This window comes from Heloderma suspectum, chromosome 3 (genome assembly GCF_057233095.1).
Source record: "Heloderma suspectum isolate Gila_16-S chromosome 3, 16-S_ref, whole genome shotgun sequence".
In the NCBI taxonomy this organism is placed as follows: domain Eukaryota; kingdom Metazoa; phylum Chordata; class Lepidosauria; order Squamata; family Helodermatidae; genus Heloderma; species Heloderma suspectum.
In genome coordinates this window covers 6,714,481-6,737,922 of record NC_139460.1, presented here as the reverse complement: position 1 = coordinate 6,737,922, position 23,442 = coordinate 6,714,481, and the positions used below count along the sequence as shown (strand labels likewise).

At 45.9% G+C, this 23,442-nt stretch overlaps 1 protein-coding gene across 2 annotated transcripts in view; it reads left to right on the top strand.

Moving 5' to 3' along the window:
* Positions 1-7,834, top strand: part of P2RY2 (purinergic receptor P2Y2) — a 61,505-nt gene extending 53,671 nt beyond the window's left edge. The window contains exons 2-3 of one of the 2 annotated variants that reach the window (XM_084841591.1): positions 3,562-6,834; positions 7,125-7,834. In XM_084841591.1, the coding sequence (XP_084697717.1) occupies positions 3,562-4,633 (1,072 nt within the window). In that variant the 3' untranslated portion in view covers positions 4,634-6,834; positions 7,125-7,834. The remainder of the gene's footprint in view (positions 1-3,561; positions 6,835-7,124) is intronic. The other variant, XM_084841590.1, reaches the window with a different exon arrangement.
* The last annotated feature ends 15,608 nt before the right edge of the window (positions 7,835-23,442 follow it).

The window sequence follows — 23,442 nt, the reverse complement described above, 5'->3', positions numbered from 1 at the left end:
AGAACGTTAGTCATTTTTATTTGTATAATATGCAGTGCAGGGACAATGAACCATCACAAAAAACTTAAGTTCATGTTAAAAAGAAGGAAAAAAATGAGCAGTGGGTCTTGGTTTTGCCTTGTTTACTTTGATTCAGAATTTCAGATACAAAAGGCTCATGAGTTCTATTGGCCTGGCGTGCTGTGGTCCATGGGGTCACGAAGAGTCGGACACGACTTAACGACTGAACAACAACAGCATGCTTGGTGTAATAAAACAGGATATCTAAATTTATACCAAAATAAAGTTCTGCATTAAAAAAAAAAAGCAAGAGACTCTGATGCAGAGAAGGAGAGCTGTATGCAGAACTAGGTTTTCATGCACCTGTCAAGAACCACAAGCTCAAGGGGGATACATATCCAAATATGTACCCAATGGAGAAGTCGTCATTATGCACTGCAACTTTCAATAGCATGTGTATTTCAGATTTGCATCCCAAATCCTCATCCCATTGAAAACAATGCAGTGTGGATTGACAACTTCTGCTTTCAGATATGGGCTTGCATGCACATCCCATTTATGCTTGTGGTTCCCCATATGCATATGGAAGCCTGCTTCTGCACGTGGATTACCTTCTCTGGGTACATTTCAGAATTCATGCACATAAAAGAATAGAAGAACTGCCTGCTGCTTCAGAATGAGAGTCGACCTGCTTCTGCATTCTGTTTCCAGTATCAACCTGCAATGAAACAAAAAAGAAAGGAGCCCCAATTACAGTTATTATTATTATTTATTATTATTTATTAAATTTATTAATTGCCCATCTGGCTGGTCACCCAGCCACTCTGGACGATGTACAACAACAAAACAGTTAAAACAATAACATTCTACATTAAAAACATAATAAAAAATACCCTAACCCACCCCAAATGCCTGCCTGAACAACCACGTTTTTAATGCATGGCGGAAGCTCATTAAAGAGGGGGCATGGCGGAGTTCCCTAGGGAGGGAGTTCCACAGAAATACTCAAGGTGCAAGGAACCTTACAGAACTGCAATTTATTGTATGGAAGGAGTAACATTTATATTAATTTGAAGGCATGTAAACAAGCAATTAAGACGCAATCAGTTACACACACCAAATTGCAGGGAAAATAAATAATTACAATACATATACATCGTATCAACCATATCAGTCAATGACAAAAGAAGTAAATACTTCCAGTACATGTATATCATATCAATCATCTCCATCAGTGGAACCCTGGTGTATTACCATTTCCACTAGAAATAGTCTTCCTCAGGAACAATATAGACCACTTTTCATAATCATTATATATAGTACAGTATGAAATCTGGTATCACAAGAAAACATTCCACTTCCTCAATATTATACATTTTCAGTGGTACACTGGTCAATTAAATAATTCCAAGGACCTGTGTTTATTATAAATTGTGAGCTGATTAGTTCATCTGGAAAAAAAAAAAAGATTGTATGAAATGTGGAAATTTCTTTCTCCAGAACATACTTGTACTTGTGCTCCAAAAGCCAGTCACCAGCCATACACACGTCTTCAAATTATTATAAAATTTATTCTTTTCATACAATATAGATGGGTAAATTGCAGTCCTGTAAGGTTCCTTGCAACTTGTGTGTTTTGCTGAATTCCAGTACCAACAAGCCAGATGTTTCTGGGGTGTTTCTCGGCAGGGCACAGTGATGTTGTTTGTCCACAACCTCTGACAGGCTGAGATGTACCACCTCTGTACAGTGGGGGCTGGTGGCTCTGATGTCAGTGGGGCGGTAAATCCGCTTTGGGTTTCAGCCAGAACCAGGCGGAACTCTCCAGGAGCTATTCAAAGTGCAAAGCTCCTTCAGAGTTCTGACTGGTTCTGACTGAAACCCAAAGTGGATTCATGGCCCACTGACATCGGAGCCATCAGCCTCCATGCCTCTGCATAGAGAGGCCCCATTAGCTATCATTCATGGGCAATAGCCCTTGCCAGACCAGTCCTCTGTGGATTCAAAGAAGCCACACACCTAAATTGTGTGGGGGTGAGTTCCATAATTACGGTGGCCTCTTTTACAGAGGACAGTCCTCTGTTTGGAGGGCTGTGCAGTCCAAGTTCAGTTTAAAAATAATGAACCACATGCACTGTATTTCTGTTTAAATGAAGTGATTATTTCAACATTTGCATATATGCATATAAATCAGCATATGCAAATTGTATGCAAAACAGAGTCCTCTTTTGTCCTCTGTTTTGGCGATACATAAGTGGCCATCCCACCCATAATTATGCCTCATCTGAATTACGGAGTAGAGGGGCCATGACAGAGGGGCAGATCTCCTCTCGGAAGATCGCACAGTGCATTCCTTGCAACTGCAGCTAAAGGATTTCAGGGAGCAAGGCTGGGAAAAACCTCTGTCTGAGAGCTCGGAGGGCCACTGGCAGCCAGAGGTGACAATGGTAGTGTAGATCGTGGGTGGGCATGTCCCCCCGCCCCGCTGGCATGGTCCACACTGCCTCCCATCACCCCCAAGAAATCAGGGGGAGGGGAGAAAAAACCAGCAGCTTGCCACTGAATTTCCACTATGGAGGCTTACTAAGGACAATTTGCTTTCAAACCATTTTTTTGCAACTAGCCCCCAGGCTTTGGAATTCTCTCCCTTGAGAGAGCCATCTGTCGTCCTTCTTGCTGTTTTTCCAGGGAGAGTAAAGATTTTTCTTTTTCAGTTCCAAAAGGCCTTTTGAAATGTGGTCACTTAGCTGCCTCTCACTTGCTGGCTGCTGCTGCATTCTTAGCCAATCCTCAGCTGCTCGCTGTTTTAAATCATTCTGCTTCTGTTGTGGTTTTCTGCTTTTTAGGCTTGTGGTTTATTGCTAATTTTATGATTTATCAGATGATTTGACATATTTGATTATTTGTTAGTTTTGTTGGTCTCCTCCTTGTTTATCTTACTGATGGAAAGCCAGGACAGACATCAGCTTAACAACAATAATGTGTGACATACATTCTTTCCTCTGTCCTGAACCTGTTGCTAGTCCATGTAACTGTGTTACTTTCCTGCTGGCATTATCAGAGGGAGAAAATGATCCTCCCTTCCCACTCGTTCTGCACTATTTATAATTGCATGAACCTCCCCTTGGTTGTGCTGTGTGGTTGAGGCCATGGCTTCAACCAAGCCTACACACCAGTCTCTCAGTGTTTGGACCATACCCCATTATAAGCTTCAGCTATTGGGCAGTATAGAAATGAAATGAAATGAAATAAATAAGATTACTCTCAACTATGTTCTTAAATTCCTGGAGAAGACTATCAATGGCTACCAGTCCTGATGGCTCTATGCTACCTCCAGTATCAGAGGCAGTAAGCCCATGTACACCAGTTGCTGGGGAACATGGGTGGGAGGGTGCTGTTGCACTCATGCCCTGCTTGTGGGTTTCCTGTGGGCAGCTGGTTGGCCACTGTGTGAACAGAATGCTGGACTAGGTGGACCCTTGGTCTGATCCAGCAGGGCTCTTCTTATGTTCTTAAACTGCCACTGTTGTTCACTTCTGACTTCCTTTCTGGTTTTTGTAGCACTATGGCGAACGTCACACTCCTGCTGCAGTCCGCCAACTTCTCAGATGCCAACTGCAGCAAGGAGGACAACACCTACAAGTGCAAGTTTGATGAGGAGTTCAAGTACATCCTGCTGCCCGTCTCCTACAGCATTGTGTTTGTGGTGGGCCTCTGCCTCAACCTGCTGGCTCTTTACATCTTCATCTTCAGGATCAAGACCTGGAATGCCTCCACCACCTACATGTTCCATCTGGCTGTGTCTGACACTCTCTACGTGGTTTCGCTACCTCTTCTGGTTTACTACTATGCCATGGAGGACAACTGGCCCTTCACCGTGGGCTTGTGTAAGATCGTCCGCTTCCTCTTCTACACCAATCTCTACTGTAGCATCCTCTTCCTGCTCTGCATCAGCATCCATCGTTTTATGGGCATCTGCCTTCCACTGAAGTCCCTAGAGTGGGGCCACGTCCGCTATGCCCGTTGGGTGTCAGCTATCGTCTGGGTGGTCGTTATTACCTGCCAGTCCCCGGTGCTCTTTTTTGTCACCACCAGTCAGCGGTGCAACAGCATCACCTGCCACGACACGTCGGCTAAAGAGCAATTTGGACAGTTCGTCATCTATAGTTCGGTGATGCTTGTCCTGCTGTTCTGCATCCCGTTCCTGGTCATCATCGTCTGCTACTGCCTGATGGCCCGCAAGCTGCTCCAGCCCACCCGTGGTACCACCCGCATGTCCAGCTCCAAGAAGAAGTCTGTCAAGATGATCATCATCGTCTTGGTGGTTTTCATTGTTTGCTTCTTGCCTTTCCACGTGACTCGCACCTTGTATTACTCCTTCCGCAACTGGGACCTGAGCTGTCCCACCCTCAATGCCATCAACTTGGCATATAAAGTCACCCGGCCGTTGGCTAGCACTAACAGTTGCCTGGACCCCATTTTGTACTTTTTAGCAGGGCAAAAATTTGTGAAGTTCGCCTGCCCCCAAACACCAGCAAAAGATACCAACCAGTCTGGCACGGACAGCATGCCTAATTGCCACATGCGGGCCAGAAACCATCTAGCTATGAAGACTAAAAGCATGGTGTCTTAGCCGGAGATATTTCTGACCATCAATCTGCAAAGTATTACCTACCTATCCACGCTGGTAGGATTTCCATATCGCAGGAAGGAGAGTTTACATACTCAATTTCTGGGACACTGGAAGTGTATTTTCAACCTGTATGAGCAGGAAATGGTACAACAGGGGTATCTGTGAGAACACCCCACTTTTCCTATGCACTTTTGTTTTATGGGAAGGTACTATTAAACGTGTTGTCCCACCTGGCAAACTGTATGACAGCACAATAGAAACCAGTAGAGTCTGGTGGCTCTGATGCCAGAACCAGTCAGAACTCTAAAGGAACTATCCAAGGTGCAAAGCACCTTGGAGAGCTCCTTTAGAATTCTGACTGGTTCTGACTGAAACCTGGAGCAGATTCACTGCTCCACTGACATCGGAGTCACCAACCTCCACTGATAGAAACCTAGTTATCCAAATGGCTGCAAAGGGAACATTCATTCTACAAAAGGCCGTTAATCAGAAGCTGGAATAAACAAGGCTGTCTGTGCAGTGAGAAGCAATGCAGTATGGTGGATAAAGCACTGGGCTTAAACCCAGTCTACGCAAACAGTGTATCAAATCACATGATAGAATTGTTCCTGGACTGCACCATTTCAACTTGCAGGTAGAGAGGGCTTATGTGTGAATGCTAAAAGACCATACACACAGAAAACTAGCATGTGAGGGACCCAGCTAGAACCTTTCCCCATTTAACATCTACTTTCCTTTGGAAATCTTTTATTTGGAGGAACATTCAGGCTTGAAATGCCCCATGTTCACTCTGAAGTAGTACAGTCCAGAAACAGTTTTGTCACTCCATCTGCCGTTTGGATAGAGCTTTTGAACCAGCCCGTGTAGCCGTCCCTTGAATAGCGGTTTGTTCTGCTGCAGGTAGTAGGAGATCACGTTTGTTGCCATGCCACTGTGAGCTTCACCTAGTAATTTCTGCAGATCAAACTTCTGTTAAAGGCACAGGAGCAGCCCAGGGCTGCTTTTTTCTTTTTCTGGCAAGCTGACAACCCTCATGCAGTCAACCAATTGGACCGGGAAGACCTGGATTCAAATCTTGCTCAGCCATAAGGTTCACTAGGTATACTTGGGCAAGCCGTTCTCTCTCACCCTTGCCTTTCTCATAGGGCTGCAGTGAAGATGAAATGAGTCCCTTGTATTTTGCCCTGAACTCCCTAGAGGAAGGGTGGAATACCAGCGCTATCCTGTGAGGCACTGAGTGCCGTTGCTGTGACGCATCTGATCCGTTTAGGAGCTTCAGGCTTCCCCTGGTACCAGCTTGCTTTTCAAGGAGCTCGATGTGGCTGTGGCTAGGGATATTTTCTGCCATTTAAACAAGGGGTGGGGAACCTGTGGCCCTCCAGATGTTGGGTCCCTCACATACTAGCATAGCAAATGGTCAGCGATGATGGGAATTGTAGGCCAACCACATCTGGAGGGCCACTTAGTTTCCCACCACTGATTTAAACCTATTGCTAGTCCTCACCCCTTTCCGGGTGGAGAAGACCTCGCTGTGTTCACCCCTGCTTTGCAACCTCCAGGTTTGAATGCTGCAAGGGCTTTCCATGGGGCTGCCTTTGAAGATGGTTTGGCAGGTTCCATCGGTTCAAAACACAGTTGCCTGTCTTTTAACAGACACAGGAAGGTGCAACCATAGCCAGCTGGCATTATGCCACGTAGGGATGGGTGAACAAGCAAATTTTGGGATTGCTCAGATTTTCCAAACACCAAGCCTAAGCTCTATTCTCCTCGTTCCCCATGTTTGCTTGCACGCTTTTTGCATTTCGGTCAAACCGGAAAACTGCATTTCGAATGGCAAAATGCATTTTGAAAGCATTCTGAAAACGCACACCTTCCCCCCATAGATTAAAGTGTAGAAATGCACATTTTAAAAAGTGCGCACTTTAAAAAGAGTGCATTTTTTAAATTTGCAATTTTTAGCACAAACATAAGTTCGGGAATTTGCAAGCATTTTCAGAGAACACGCTCTCCTGCTCACATTTGCATTTAGGGTGCATGTTCGCATGTTTTGTGAACATATATGAAACTCTCATACATCCCTATTGCTGATTGCTGTGGCTATCAGTGTTTTTGCAGGACCAATTCAAGATGCTTGTTTTGACCTCTAATGACTTTCATAGTCTGGAACCCACATGCCTGAGGGACCACCTCTCCGTATATCAGCCCACATACCAGTTCCTGTGAAGTGTTCAAGCTGTAGTTCCTGTGCACACATTGTGAGAAGTTAGATCTGTGACTGCACAGTGCAGGGCTTTCACTGCAGTGGCCCCAAGGCGTTATGAAATGATCCTGTGGAGGCTGGTGGCTCCGATGTCAGTGGGGTGGTGAATCCACTTCAGGTTTCAATCAGAACCAGTCAGAATTCTAAAGAGCCATCACCTGGATGGCTCCTTTAGAGTTCTGACTAAAACCCGGAGCTGATTCATTGCCCCACTGACATTGGAACCACCAGCCTCCACTGGAATCTTTTGACATAAGCAGCTGTCTGTCTTTGGCTTTTTCCTGCATAGAACCCCCCTATCCCCCCCTACACACACACACCCAGCCTAAAACTGCACAAGGGCTGTAATATTTATTTTATTTCAGCAGGGATTTGGCTGAATTAGTTGGTTTTGCTCTGTTTTTGTAATGATTGTTTGCTGTTTGGTCATATGATTTTTATGATCTGTTATTTTTCAATATATGCTCTTTCGAAAGGAGAAGGGCCTATTGATATTTTAAATGAAATTATTATTATTATTAACGATAACAATGACAGATCTAGCAGGGCTATTCCGGTACAGTGGAGACACGCCAGTAACGTTTTGCATAACTGAGGTTTAGTTTGTGACGGGGTGGGGGGGTTGTCATAATAAGGGTTGCCACCTTTTTTTGCTAGCCCTGCTGCTGTGCCTTCTACAGCTGTCCCGTTGGCAGCAATCTAGCAGGAGGAGACGTTCTTGGTATGTGTGGAGAAAACGCAATATGAAAAATTTCACCCGCTGAATTTCTGCCAGCTACGCAGCTGTTTATAAGGCCTAGGAGTGCAGCTAGAACGAAAGCTGGCAACATTAGGACGATGACACAACTGAGGAGCTTCCCTCCCAATGATTCAGTAACATTGATCTATTGACTGATAACATGACTGACATTTCTGCAAAAATAAAGAATAAAATCTCAGATATTTTGGAAAGCTCAAGCCAATGTATTGTGGTTGTATCCAAGTGTGAAATCCATGAAGTTCTTTTCCTCCATGGAGAGAGGTCTACCGGTGGCTACCTAATAGCTAGAAGTAGAAGTATTCTCCCTAATCAAAGTTAGCCGTGGGCCTTTTTTTTCCTTTCCTCTTTTTTGTTTTGTTTTGTTGAAATGTCACAATAAAAAATAATTCAAAGAAAGAAAGAAAGCAAGCAAGCCAGCCAGCCAGCCAGCCAGCCCTGGGCAAATTTCAGGGTTGCAGGATCTCCTTTGCTTTTTGCTAGAACCCTGAGATCCACCAATTGCTGCAAAAGACGTACACTGAGAATTAAAGAATTCTGAGCCCAGGAATCTGTTTTGAGTACCAGAACTGAGTGGAGGTCACAGCTCTTCCACACAACATCCACTCCTGGTTACGCCAAGGCTCTCTTCATTTCAGCAGTATAGTTTATTGCAGGAAGGGAGTCATTTTGTTGCTGTTATTGTTAAACAATTAACAGTCAGAAATCCTCCCTAATCTGCTTCAAATTGCCCAGAGATCTCCCAGCAGATCCAGACCTAACTTCTGCCCATCCCATGGTCTACACTAAAACTGTTTAATTGTCTTGGCTCTTAGCCAAAGCACTCTGGGGGATCTGTAGCTGTGTGAATGGGCTAGGGGAGTCTGCAAAGGGATTTGTGGCACCCTCACAAAATGGCGATGCTATTTTGCTCCTCCAAATCAGCATGTGTGTATGCGTGTGTGTCAGTGTGTGTGTGTGTGTGTGTGTGTGTGTGTGACGGAGGGAGGGCAGCAAACATCAATGCAATAAATAAACACACAAAGCAAAATTAGAGATCCTGCTTGCTATTCTGGTTGGTTGCAAACATATAATCTCTCACAAAGAATAACATACAACTGTGGTTAGGGCTGGGGAGAAATTGTAATTTGACAAAAAATCATGAAACTGACCCGGTCATTCAAGGATAAATAGTTTCACCCCTCTACTAACACTGTTTTTCTGCAAATCATTTTGCTGATTCTTCAGCAAGTTTACCTGGGAGGAAGTTCCATTGTGTTTTGATTAGATGTGCGTTGGATTGGACTATTAGGGCACAATCCTATTGGGATGACCGTAAGCCTCCAAATCTGGAGGCTTACGGACATCCAACGTCGAGCAGGAGGAACGACGGAGGGGATCTTCACCTCCATGCTCCTTCCACTCTGTCTTTTGGCTAGATGGGCATTTTCCCACATCTAGCTGGGGCATGTTGGAGGAGAGGGGAGGGGAGGGAAGGGGAGGGGAGAGGACCTCTCCAGTCCCCTCCCCTCCCCTCCCCACCCACCGGCACATCCCCTTTCCTGCCTCTCCGAGGTCACCTCTTGAGTTTGGAGAGGCAGCTGGCGTGGTTCTCTCCGTGCCAGCAGGGAAGGGACGGGGAGCTCAGAGTCCTGGGTCCAAGGTCAGAGCGCTGTCGCCAACCTCGGATCCAGGAATCTGAATTATCCTATGGCCCCCCAGAGGCTACCTAGGGGCCATAGGATTCTTCCCTTAATCTCTGATTCCTCTTCCAAAAATGCAGGGGGCACCTCTTAAAGCTTTGGTTCTGCTTTCGAGTAAATCATCTTTGGTTTTTTTGCTAGACATTCTTATTTTTAAAAAATCCAAACATAAAAATGTTTTTCCTATTAGTTCAGATTTAAAAATAGGAATGACACAATGTGCCTTTATAGTTTTAGCAAGCTGGCTTCAATCACTGTGACTTCAGAAATGGGCCCCTGTCAATTCGATACAGCCCTCATCAAGGTACACTTTGTGTAGAAGCCTAAAGCCCTTAAACCGCAGATCATGTGGGAGCGCGCAGGCCTCAGAAGCAAAACAATAGATGTTTCTTTCTGTTGTTAATCAGAAACAACAACACATATCCCCATGGCAAAGGGCCTCAAATATTAGCCTGGTTTGAAAGATCTAGTTCTTCCAGCCAACTGTAAATATTGCAAGGACAGTGGGGTGTAAACACTTCCTGTCCGGACTAGAATTTGTGTGGAGGTGTGAAGAAAACACCATGGAGAAAAATTGACTGTAATTCCCATGTGAACAAAAGTGAGACTCTTTGGAGGGGTGTCCTGAAGTTTCTGGCGTGTGTTTTTAGTGCAAGAGGCCTAAACCTCGAGCAGGAACCAAGAAAGGACAAACATGAGAACCTACAGGCCCCCAAAGCGGGCCTGTTGGATCATTGGGCCCGACCCTGCCAAACACCTCCATAGCAACCATAGCAGATTACAAGTAGAGCCTCAGGCCTGTGTTCACTTGTCACACCCATGGTTGCCAGTTGGCTAGCCCGTGCCTGCTGCTTCTTGATTGGGCCGATGTATATTTTTGAGACTGCATTTGGGTCGATGGGTGTTGTTATTTGTGCAACCAGCCATGTGCCAAGACAACCCAGATTTCAAAGATGATCTCCACCCCTCTGGTGCAGTCATTTGTAGGACTGACTGCTAACCAACCAGGATTGCTCTGGAGAGTTCAGGAATGGCAATAATGCTGTTCGAAAAACATTTGAAGTCTGTCCCGGACACTCCATTGCCCAGGAATGTATATATCATTGGAGATCACCTTTTAACACTGGTAATATATAATACCTAATTTAATATTTCATAAGAAGAGCCATGCTGGATCAGACCAAGGTCCATCTAGCCCAGCTTTCTGTTCCACACAGTGGCCACCAAATACCTCCGGCAAGCCCACAGCAGAAACATAAATTTATAATAATAAAAGAGGATGTGTGCTGGCCAGAAGAACGTAAGAAGAACCCTGCTGGATTGGACCAAGGGTCCAGGAACTACAGCATTCTGTTCACACAGTGGCCAATCAGCTGTCGACTAGGAACCCACAAGCAGGACACGAGTGCAGCAGCACCCTCCTGCCCATGTTCCCCAGCAACTGGCGTACATAGGCTTACTGCCTCTGATACTGGAGGTAGCACATAGCCATCAGGACTAGTAGCCATTGATAGCCTTCTCCTCCATGACCTTGTCCAATCCCTTTTTAAAGCCATCTGTCCTCCCGTCACTGCCATAGTACCATGACCACGTAAAGTAGACACCTGAAACTTGGCAGGCATTCTGGGGGGACCCTGGGGTGTGCACCTCGGGGTTATTTTATTTTTAAAACGTATTAATTTTAATTAATGTTAATGTATCCATGTGGTTTAAGTTCTCAGTAAAATCATCAGTCACCAGGGGCAGATTTCCCTAACCAGCACATACAGTTTGAAACCAGGGGAGATTCATAGGTTGAGGAACAGAGCTATACAGCTCCCCCCTCCCGTTGTGGGGCAGCCCCCCCACCCACCTGAGGGGAACGGAATGGACAGACTGTCTCCCTCAGGGGACTCAAGGGTGCACCAGGTAGGGGCCATGCCCAGGGGTGCCAACAGGCCTGGCTTCACTCAGACAGGTCAGGCACAATGGGTCCAACTCTGACAGTGGAGTACGCTTGCTTGCAGCCTTCACTGTACCAACGTAAGGGCCGTTCCCACCATTCTCTACTCAATTAATATAGGAGCTGACTCCATCAGGATGATCTTCGGATTCAACGCCCATGTGTAATGTTTACTGTTTGTAATCTGCCCAGAGAATGTTGGCTATTGGGAAGTTTAATAATAATAATAATAATAATAATAATAATAATAATAATAATAATTTAAAAGGATAGTGCCTCTTTAATCTGCTGGTCCTGCTGAGATGCCAGATCCAGGCTGTAGCTATCACAGAATCATAGAGTAGGGCTTTGGCCCCCACGGAAGGATCTGCAAGGGAGGGTCCAACCACTCCCTGTAAATGACTTCAACAAGGGAGAGCCTTCACCACAGCTGCTGAGGCAGCCTCTTCTACTGCGGAGCGTTTGGTGCCATCAGGAAGTTTCTCCTAACGTTTATCTGAAATTTGCCTCTTTGCCATTTCCACCCGTTAGTTCTAGCCCTACCCTCTGGAACACGTCTGCTCCATCTTCTCCATGACAGCCCCTGAGATATTTTTCAGGTATTATCTTCTTTGGGCTAAACATACCCACCTTTCTCAACCATTCCAAAGTGGCCGCCCTGGTAGCCTTCCTATGAGCTGGACCACACCAGGTAACAATGGGCAAGGACATGCTTGCCATGGGAGAAGGGCTTCTGGGTGGCCAGGTGTCCTACTTTATAGGCAATATTCCTCTATTTGACAAGCTGTCCAGGGCAGTCTTCTCTTTGAAGGCGTCCTCTGTTTGATGGGCTACCCAGTGCAAGGGTGGTTTAAAGTCGAAGGGCTGTAGGAAGGGAGAGCGCCAGGGGCCTGAAGGTGCCCATCAAGAGTTAGCACCTGGAATGCAGATGGAGCAGGCCCACAGGTCACCTGGCCAGACTTCCTCACTATAGTGAGATATATTGTACGGTAAGTCTACTTACATTATAGGAATTATAAATTAGCAAATGCAAATGTCATGCAAATCGGTGCTTTCTTTCGTGATGCATTTCCTCTTTGCGTAAAAATGTCCACCCTAGGTCAATCTGTTCTACACAGAATTCAAAATAATGCCCCTAAAATGTGTCCCATCCTGAATATGTACATGTTTTCCTGCTTCATGTTCTGCTCACTTGGCAAAGCTGTTCAGAGACAGCTCCCATCCGGATCCTGCATTCCATTAGGTTTAGGCTATCGAGATGGGCTGCTGCTCCTACCCAGAGTTGCACATGAGCCAGATACAGCTCTGCCCATAAGGAAGGATAGGCCAGACACCACGTCACACTGTCTGGAAGAGACCAGCTTCCATTTCTGCCCCGCCTACCGTAGCTTCTGGCAAAGCTTCTCTTTAAACTTCAGCCCCTTTGAACAATGGAGCAGACTTGTTCTCTGCTGCTCCAGAGGGCAGGGCTGGAACAACTGGGGAGAAATGGCAAGGGAGCAGATTTCGGCTAAGCATTAGGAGAACCCTCCTAACTATAAAAGCTGTGTGACTGGGTCCGACGACTGCGGGAGGTGGTGGGCTCATCTGTGCTGGAGGCATTTCATCAGACACTGGCTAGCCATCTGTCAGAGAGGCTGTGGTTGCAAGTGTCCTGCACGGCGCAGGGGTCTGGATCTAACATAAGGACATAAGAAGAGCTCTGCTGGATCAGACCAAGGTCCATCTCGTCCAGCATTCTGCAGGGGATTCGCACCAGCTACTTAGGGTAGTCCACACAGCCCATGTTAAGATGCATAGTGCCAACGGCCAGTCAAGTTGTTCTGGCACCTGAGGCAGAAAATCCCACAAGAACCTCTCCCCTTCCCCAGCACTAAAAATACAGGGCAGTATCCAGTACTGCCACTGTGCTGGCAGGAACAGCCACTAGCCCAATGGGAAGTTAGCACTGGCTAGCGCAAACAGAAACTGGCCGAAACTACCACTTCTGGAATGGGACTACTCAGCAGAGCTCATGGAACTGAGCTCTGCTGACTTGTCCTGTTCTGGAAGAGCTAGTGTCCATCGTCTGCTGGGTTGCGCTCGCAAGCACTAGTTTCCCATTGTGCTGATGTTTATTCCCACTAGCGCAATGTGTTTACACCTAGCAGATTGCCAGCACTGGATACTGCCCACAGTAAAAACAAATTAAGGGCACAGTACTGTGCATGTTTAGACAGAGAAAAGTCCTACAACTCCCAGCATGGCTGGCTGGGGAATGCTGGGAGTTGTTGGAGTTTTTTCTGTCTATACAGGCATAGGATTAGGCCTTAAATAACTAACAATTTGCTGTACTAGAGCTGGAAAAAGTGCAGAAAAGGGCAACTAAAAAGATCCAGGGGCTGAAGCATCTCTCCTATGGGAGAAGGTTACAACAGCTGGGATTGTTTAGCTTGGAAAAAAAGGAGGATAATGGGAGACAGGATAGAGGTGTACGAAGTTATGCACGGTGTGGAGAATGTGGAGAGGGAGACATTTTTCTCCCTGTCTCGTAATACTAGAACCCAATGGGGTCATCCCATGAAGCTGATTGGTGGGAGATTCAGGACAGATAAAAGGGGGGACTTCTTCACACAGTCCATCGTTAAACTATGGAACTCGCTACCACAGGATGTAGTGATGGCCACGAATTTGGATGGCTTTAGAAGGGGGTTGGTTAAATTCCTGGGGGAAAAGGCTATCCATGGTTACTAGTCCTGATGGTTCTGTGCTACCTCCAGTACCAGAGGCAATAAGCCTATGTACACCAGTTGCTGGGGAACATAGGCGGGAGGGTGCTGTTGTGCTTGTGTCCTGCTTGTGGATTCCAGGTCGACAGCTGATTGGCCACTGTGTGAACAGAATGCTGGACTAGGTGGACCCTTGGTCTGATCCAGCAGGGCTCTTCTGATGTTCTTATGCCCTCTCAGGACAACCAAAACCATCTACCTGAGGCGGCCACCTCATTGTGCCAGTGGTAGGGCCAGCCCTGCAATATGCATTGGGCCATTAATTCGACACGAGCATTAGAAGTGGAGTAGAACAGGATGCCGTCCCTGACCCTTTCCTATGCACATGGAAACTTCATTAGAACAAAGTTGTATTTCTTCCTCAGCTCTCTTTTCACACATGAGAATTGCCTTACTGGACCAGACCAAAGGCATGTTCCATTTCCAGCATTGGCTGTTGCATGCCATCTCTAGCAGATGCCTCTGGGAAACCTACCAGCAGCACATGAAGGCATGCTATTCTTCCATGCTATTCTTCCCCAGTATGTAGAATTCAGAGATATACTGTCTCTGAACATGGAGGTTTCATTTAGGGCCAAACCAGAAACAGTGCAGGAGTACTGCAATCAGGATTTCCTGCAGTTTTAAAAAAATATATGAATAGCAGCACCAGGGTGGGAATTCAGATTGGAGCCATGACACTAGGAGTTTGCTCCTTTCCTCTCAGTTGCTTCCCCAATGTGAAAGATTTTATTTATTTAAAATTACTAGGAACCTCCATTTATTGAATTGCATGGAGGGAGGGTTTTTTGTTTGTTTGTGATACTACTATACCGCTAAATATAATAAAATCCCTCAGCAGTTCACAATAAATATTAAAATCCCATTAAAAGCACAATATTAAAACACTTCAATTACAATAAAAGCAATATAAGGAGCAGTAAAACGGAGCAGCATGATTAATTTAATTACAGCCCAGGGAAAGCCTGGGTGAACAAGGGTGTTTTCAGGAGGTGTTTAAAAAGATGCCACATTTTCTGCCTCCCAAACTGCACAGAGGAGGGTTTTCCAAAGGGTGGGCGCCACCCGAGAAGGCCTGCTGTCGCTCTATTGCATGGCGGCATTCTGTTAGTTTTGGAATGACCCGCAAGGCCTCCTCTGACGATCTTAAAGGTCGTATGTATAAGGGAAGGTAGTGATGAATACCAAATGCCAGGGAGAAACAGAACGCCATCTCTTTCGTGTTCTGTTGTGAGCCCTGATCTTACGACGGCAGCACTGTACTTCCCTGTGGCTTCATCTCATGTCACTCCGGTAAAATGTCAATGAAGGATTTCTTCAGGGGAAGCCAAAGTACAGTAGCCAAATACATACATTCATATCTTTTTCTTCATTCCAGTTATGACTCCCAGCAAACATCCGTGGTCTCAGCACTGAGGAGAGCCAAGATGGCTCGCTCATTTTTAATTTCTGAAATTGTATTTGTTGTGAGTGCAGTTCCCCTCTTCGGCAGTACTGAGAATAGTTTTAAAAAATGATAACAAGGCCAGGAGAATTTTTAAAATACTTTTTTTGTTGTTGCGCTTGAGCAGAATTCCATTTGCAGCAAAGAGGTGCTCCATTTATTTATTTGTTTGTTTGTTTGTTTGTTTATTTATTGCCCCATCTAGCTGGTCACCCAGACACTCTGGGCGATGTACAACAATAAAAACAGTTCATGCAATAAAATTCAACATTAAAAATGTCCTTCTTTTTGGCAGGGAGGGACTGGGGCGGTGTGGCGGGCTGCGTCCTTCTCAAGGGGGACCTAGGGCTACAGTTTTGCTTCCAGCTAGGTGTGGAGCCCCCTTCATGGATCACTGCCTTGTTGTGGCGAAGGGGCTTGCGTAACTCAGTGAAGCCATAAGCTATGCCATGCAGGGCCACCCAAGACGGACAGCTCATGGCAGAGAGTTCTGACAAAATGTGGTCCACTGGAGAAGGAAATGGCAACCCACTCCAGTATTCTTGCCAAGAAAACCCCATGGAACGTATCACAAGGCTAAAAGAGATGACGCTGGAAGATGAGCCCCTCAGGTCGGAAGGTGTCCAATATACTACTGGGGAATAGCAGAGGGTATTTCCAAGTAGCGCCAGAAAGAGTGAAGCAGCTGGGCCAAACCCGAAAGGACACTCAGCTGTGGATGTGTCTGGTGGTGAAAAGAAAATCCAATGCTGTAAAGAACAAGATTGTTTAGGAACCTGGAATGTCAGATCAATGAATCAAGGTAAGCTGGAGGTGGTCAAACATGAGATGGCAAGATTGAACATCGACATCTTGGGCATCAGCGAACTAAAATGGACAGGCATGGGCGAATTTAATTCAGGTGACCATCATATCTACTACTGTGGGCAAGAATCCCTTAGAAGAAATGGAGTAGCACTCATAGTCAACAAAAGGGTGGGAAAAGCAGTACTGGGGTACAATCTTAAAAACGATAGAATGATCTCAGTACGAATCCAAGGCAAACCATTCAACATCACAGTAATTCAAGTCTATGCCCCAACCACTGATGCCGAAGAAGCTGAGGTTGATCGGTTCTATGAAGACCTACAACACCTTCTAGAATTAACACCAAAAAAAGATGTCCTCTTCATCATAGGGGATTGGAATGCTAAAGTAGGAAGTCAAGAAATCACCGGGATAACAGGCAGGCATAGCCTTGGTGTACAAAATGAAGCAGGACAAAAGCTAATAGAGTTTTGCCAAGAGAACACGCTGATCACAGCGAACACTCTTTTCCAACAGCACAAGAGACAACTCTACACATGGACATCACCAGATGGTCAATATCGAAATCAGATTGATTATGTCCTTTGCAGCCAAAGATGGAGAAGCTCTATACAGTCAGTCAAAACAAGACCTGGAGCTGACTGTGGCTCAGATCATGAGCTTCTTGTTGCAAAATTTCAGCTGAAATTGAAGAACATAGGGAAAACCACTAAACCATTCAGGTATGACCTAAATCATATCCCTTATGAATATACAGTGGAGGTGAGGAATAGACCAGGAATAGACCAGGAATAGAAATTATTCAGGTCTAATCCCTGAATAATTTCAGAGATTAGACCTGATAGACAGAGTGCCTGAGGAACTATGGACAGAGGTCCGTAACATTGTTCAGGAGGCAGCAACGAAATCCATCCCAAAGAAAAAGAAATGCAAGAAAGCCAAGTGGCTGTCTGATGGGGCTTTACAAGTAGCTGAGGAAAGAAGGGAAGCGAAAAGCAAGGGAGAAAGGGGAAGAGATATCCAACTGAATGCAGAGTTCCAGAGAAGAGCAAGGAGAGACAAGAAGGCCATCTTAAATGAACAATGCAAAGAAATGGAGGAAAACAACAGAATGGGAAAGACTAGAGATCTCTTCAAGAAAATCGTAGATCTCAAGGGAATGTTTTGTGCAAAGACGGGCATGATAAAGGACAAAGAAGGCAGGGACCTAACAGATGCAGATGAGATTAAGAAGAGGTGGAAAGAATACACAGAAGAACTATACAGGAAAGATCTTAATGTCCCTGATAGCCATGATAGCGCGGTCACTAAACTTGAGCCGGACATCCTAAAGAGTGGAGTCAAATGGGCCTTAGGAAGCATTAGTAATGACAAAGCTAGCGGAGATGACAGTCTTCCAGCTGAGCTATTTAAAATCCTAAAAGATGATGCTGTTAAAGTGCTGCATTCAATATGCCAACAAATTTGGCACACTCAACAATGGCCGCAAGACTGGAAAAGGTCGGTTTAAATTCCAATTCCAAAGAAGGGCAACGCCAAAGAGTGTTCAAACTACCGCACAATTGCGCTCATTTCACATGCCAGCAAGGTGATGCTCAAAATCCTACAAGCTAGGCTTCAGCAGTATGCGAACCGAGAACTACCGGAAGTATAAGCTGGGTTTCGAAGAGGCAGAGGAACTAGAGATTAAATCGCCAACTTTCGCTGGATCATGGAGAAAACAAGAGAATTCCAGAAAAACGTCTATTTCTGCTTCATTGACTACGCTAAAGCCTTTGATTGTGTGGATCACAACAAACTGTGGCAAATTCTTAAAGTGATGGGAGTACCAGACCACCTTACCTGTCTCCTGAGAAACCTGTACAAGGGTCAAGAAGCAACAGTCAGAACCAAACATTGAACAACCGATTGGTTCAAAATTGGGAAAGTAGTACGACAAGGCTGCATATTGTCACCCTGCTTATTTAACTTATATGCAGAGTACATCATGAGAAATGCCGGGTTGGATGAATCAGAGGTCGGAATTAAGATTGCTTGGAGAATTATCAACAACCTCCGATATGCAGACGACACCACCCTAATGGCAGAAAGCAAAGAGGATCTCAAGAGCCTCTTGTTGAGGGTGAAAGAGGAGAGAGCAAAAGCTGGTTTGAAACTCAATATTAAAAAAACTAAGATCATGGCATCTGGCCCATCACTTCCTGGCATATAGAAGGGGAAGAAATGGAAGCAGTGACAGATTTTACTTTCTTGGGCTCCAAGATCACCGCAGACGGTGACTGTAGCCATGAAATTAAAAGACGCTTGCTCCTTGGGAGAAAAGCTATGGCAAACCTAGACAGCATAGTAAGAAGCAGAGACATCACCTTGCCGACAAAGGTCCATCTAATCAAAGCTATGGTTTTCCCAGTAACAACGTATGGCTGTGAGAGCTGGACTATAAGGAAGGCTGAGCGCCGAAGAATTGATGCTTTCGAACTGTGGTGCTGGAGAAGACTCTTACGAGTCCCCTGGACTGCAAGGAGGTCAAATCAGTCAATCCTAAAGGAATCAACCCTGAGTGCTCATTGGAAGGACAGAGACTGAAGCTGAAGCTCCAATATTTTGGCCACCTAATGCGAAGAGAAAACTCCCTGGAAAAGACCCTGATGCTGGGAAAGACTGAAGGCAAAAGGAGAAGGGGACGGCAGAGGATGAGATGGCTAGATAGCATCACCGATGCAATGAATATGAACTTGAGCATGCTCCGGGAGAGAGCGCAGGACAGGAAGGCCTGGCGTGCTGCGGTCCATGGGGTCACGAAGAGTCGGACACGACTGAACAACAACAACAAGGTGTGGAGCAGGAGTTCTCAGAAGTCTTAATGGGCCCCACTTCGGAAGCGACCAGGGTTTAAGTGGAATAAAACAGGTGAAGTGTGCACACCGTTTTAGGTAAGCTCTTATTTACTTTCTGGAAATTAGTGTTTCAGGACTGTTAAAGCCCAGATTCACCACAAGGTGGCAGGACTGAAAAAGCTAAAGTCCCTCTAGCAAAAAGCCAAGAGACTCATGCTATTAATTTGAGTTTCTGTTGTGATATTCAAAGAGGAACTTGGACAGATCTTCAGTACACAGATTCTGGATTTTGCGAGAAACTGTATTATGTCGATATCGCATTCCCCCCCCCGCCCTAATCTCAACTTCGCAGGGTTTCCTGGTGCTGATTCTGCAACCAGTAAAATCTGCAGAGCAGCTTGTCCCTCCGGGTGGCTGTTGGGGTTGCCTGACTGACTTGAGCTGCACCTCTGCTGTTCACAGCCGCCTGACATGGAGAACTCAACTGGAGAGACTTTTCACTGACTTAGTGACCATCCATACCTGCTCATGAGTACAGTTCAGACCACTGATAAAGGCGCAGGGCCTGGTGCATGAGGTGGCTGCCCTGGTGGCCGTTCCTACGGGAGACTCCCTGAGTCAGCCTCAGCACCCTCAAAATGTTCTGGACTATAACTCCCATCAGCCCTGGCCAATGGTCGGGGAAGATGGCAGTCCAAAACATCTCGGATACCCTGAGCAAAGGAAGCTGAGGAGATGTATTTCCGCCCCATATTTTTCATTTGTACGGGCTGGATACTAGAGTACTAAGGAAATCACTCTGACTGTGATTGGCATTGGCTGTGCTGGCTGGGGTTGATGGGAGTTGCAGTCCAACACATCTGGAGGACAGCAGGTTGCGGGAGGGTGTTCTAGACTAACCTGCTGACAAGCAGACCAAGGCTCCTGTACCTTTAACCGTTGCAAAGCAGCAGAGGGGCATTTGGCAGGGGCAGCTTGTCCTAAAGGGCAGCTGAGCACCCACCGAAATTCCCTCTCCACCACAAGCAGCCTTTTGTGGCTGTTGTTGTACAGTGACCCTTAATTTTGTTCTCGGAAATGGATGCCTCTAATCCACAGAAGACGCCTCCCCTGATGCGGACTCAAGGGTCATCCTCTCTCTTGTTTTTGCATTGTGCAAAAGCATTCCTTGTTTGCAGTTGTGATGTGCTCTTATAAAAGCATACCACCCGGTCCTTTTTCATTATTATTATTTGTTTATTTTAATTTTCTTATTCTGTACCATATTTACTTTTAAGATTGTAAGTAAAGTGTATAGAGACAGAAGTTTAAAAGAGTGTTCATCACTTACTGACCCACAGGATCAAGTGATAACATGCCGGCATTGATGACTGGTGGGCTTCATGATAGGTTTGCTGGGAAAGGTGTCCTGGATTTTTAGGAAACAGATGATTTTGCTTTATTAGAGTGGGAAAACTGTGGAGAAAATGCTAACCCACCGCTCTTAAAATAATATAAGATGACTTATTATGAAATGCAAATACCAAATGTTAATGATGGATAATTAAGAATTAAATGTAAATAGCTACTGATGAACAATTAAATTATTAATAGTAATAGTAATTACTATTAATAGTAATTAATTAATAGTAATAGTAATTAATTACTATTAAATGTAAATAGTAATTGTAAATGTAAAAAGTAGTAATTGTTTTAAAGTGAAGACAGCACAGAGACACAAGCAAGTTCACAATGAATTCTGGGGAGGCAGCATAATGAGCAGGTGTAAGAATGTATTATTCCAGGTCAAAAGTGTACTTAAAGTTTTTTTTCTTATCAATTCATGAGCAAAAAATACTGTGCAAAGTACAGACATCAAAAAGCTTGAAATATAGCTGTCTAGAAAAAATTATAGACTTAAGTTTAATTGCCAAATTCTGAGTAAGGAGTTATCTTCTCAAAGGTATCCTTCAAAATTCAGAGGTATAATTCTCAAGCGTATGTACCTTTTCAAAGTTGTGTGTGTGTTTTTAAAGCCCTAAAACTCCCAGCATTTCAGTCTGGTTTCAGGCCAGGGTATGGCACTGAAATGGCCTTGGCTGCTCTGACTGATGATCTACTCCGGGTGACAGACAGGGGGAGTGCTACCCTATTGATCCTCCTGGATCTCTCAGAGGCTTTTGATCACGGTGTCTTCCTGGACCGGCTCTGCAGGATGGGAGTTGGGGGCACTGTGCTACAGTGGTTCCACTCCTACCTGCGGGGCTGATTCCAGAGAGTGGCATTGGGGGATTCCTGTTCTACCCCTATTAAGCTGTGGGGTGCCACAGGGTTCTTTTCTATCCCCCATGCTGTTCAACATCTATATGAAGCCGTTGGGTGAGGTCAGTAGGAGTTTTGGGGCGGGGCGTCACCAGTACGCTGATGATACTCAGCTCTACTTCTCCTTGTCGTCAGAGTCAGCTGGGGCGGTGAAGGTGCTGGACCAGTGCCTGGAGGCTGTAATGGGCTGGATGAGGGCCAATAAATTGAAGCTGAATCCTGAAAAGATGGAAGCTCTGTGGATTGGTGGTTCCTGAGTCTGGGAACTGGGTAAGTGACCTGTCCTGGATGGGTTTGCACTCCCCATGAAGGAGCAGGTGTGTAGCTTGGGAGTACTCCTAGATCCATCCCTGTCACTGGAGACCCAGGTGGACTCCATGGCCCAGAGTCCTTGGGGCCAGCATTGGCTGATCCACCAGCTACGTAGGAATGTCTGCAGAATCCGCCACGGACTCAAATGAGGCCAAATTACATTGAATTCGGCCCCCCGGAGTCCGTGGCGGAACGAATGTACTCACCTCCACCTCCTGGACCCATGAGGACTGAATCCTCCCTCCCGGCGGCTCCGTTCAGGAAGTGATCCGGATGCAAATGGCGTCCATGACGCCATTTGCGTCCCTGTATTTTGTCATGATAGGCTACGTGTTTGAATTTGCATAGATAGTTGCATAGCCTATCGCGTGAAAAAGCAGGGACGCAAATGGTGTAGTGGAAGCCATTTGCGTCCCTGCTTTTTCACGCGATAGGCTATGCAATTATCTACGCAAATTCAAATGCATAGCCTATCATGAGAAAATACAGGGATGCAAACGGTGTTGCGGACACCATGTGCATCCGGATCACCTCCTGTTTCTGCTCAGCAGCGGTACAGACAGCAATGGCGGCCGTATTGCTGGCAAAACAGAGCTGGCCTGCGGCTCCGCGGAGTCAATGCGGAGTGGAACCGGCCAGCAAGGATTCCAGGGGGAGGAACGGATCGCCTCCCCCCACCTGGCGGACCCCCCACGGACGCAAGGTAAGGGATTCGTACATCCCTACAGCTACAGCCTTTCCTGGACAGGGTTAACCTAGCCTCAGTAGTGCACACGCTGATAACTTCCTGATTAGACTACTGCAATATATTTTATGTGGGGCTGCCCTTGAAGATGACTCAGAAGTTGCAGCTAGTGTAAAATGCAGCAACTAGGCTGCTGACTGGAAATCTCATAAAGATCATATAACACCAGTTTTAAAGGAATTGCACTGGCTGCCAATACACTTCCGGTCGGAATTCAAGGTTTTGGTGATGACATTTAAAGCCCTAAGCAGCTTGGGACCTCAATATTTGAGGGAGCGCCTCTCCCTATATATGCCTGCCCAAGAACTAAGAACCAAGAACCAGTGCAAGATGTGGGACGTGGCAGAGGGCCTTCTCTGCTGTGGCACCCAATTGTGGAATGCCCTCCCTCTGGAGGCCCAATTGGTGTGTACATTGGTTTCATTTTGGCACCAAGTAAAAACATGGCTTTATGCTTTTATACTGTCTACATTTTATATTTATGCTTTTATACTGTCTACATTGATTTTATCTGTACGCCGTCCTGAGATCTTAATGATATAGGGCAGGATTAGGGATGGATGGATGCCCCCACATCTGAGTACTCTGGATGCCTGCCCAGACCCTGACCCTGCTCGCCAGTCCCCAGACCGCGCTTGAGCCCCTCCCACACATAGACTTATACGCAAAAAGTGCTGTGAAATGCCCATACGCACAAGATTCATGGCATTTTTTGTGTATAAGTCTATGGACACAGACTTCTGATCACCATGTTTTTTAAAAACATGGCGATCACTGTGGAGGTGGACAGGTCCAGTTAATTTGCAGGCTGCTCACCGAACATGGCAGGGGCCCAAGCTGGGGGGAGGTCTTTGCAGGTGCAGCTTGGTGGGTGTGGACACGGGTGGTCTGATGGATTTGCGGTCTGAAATGGGTGTCCACACCATCCCTAGGCAGGATACAAATGTTTTAAAT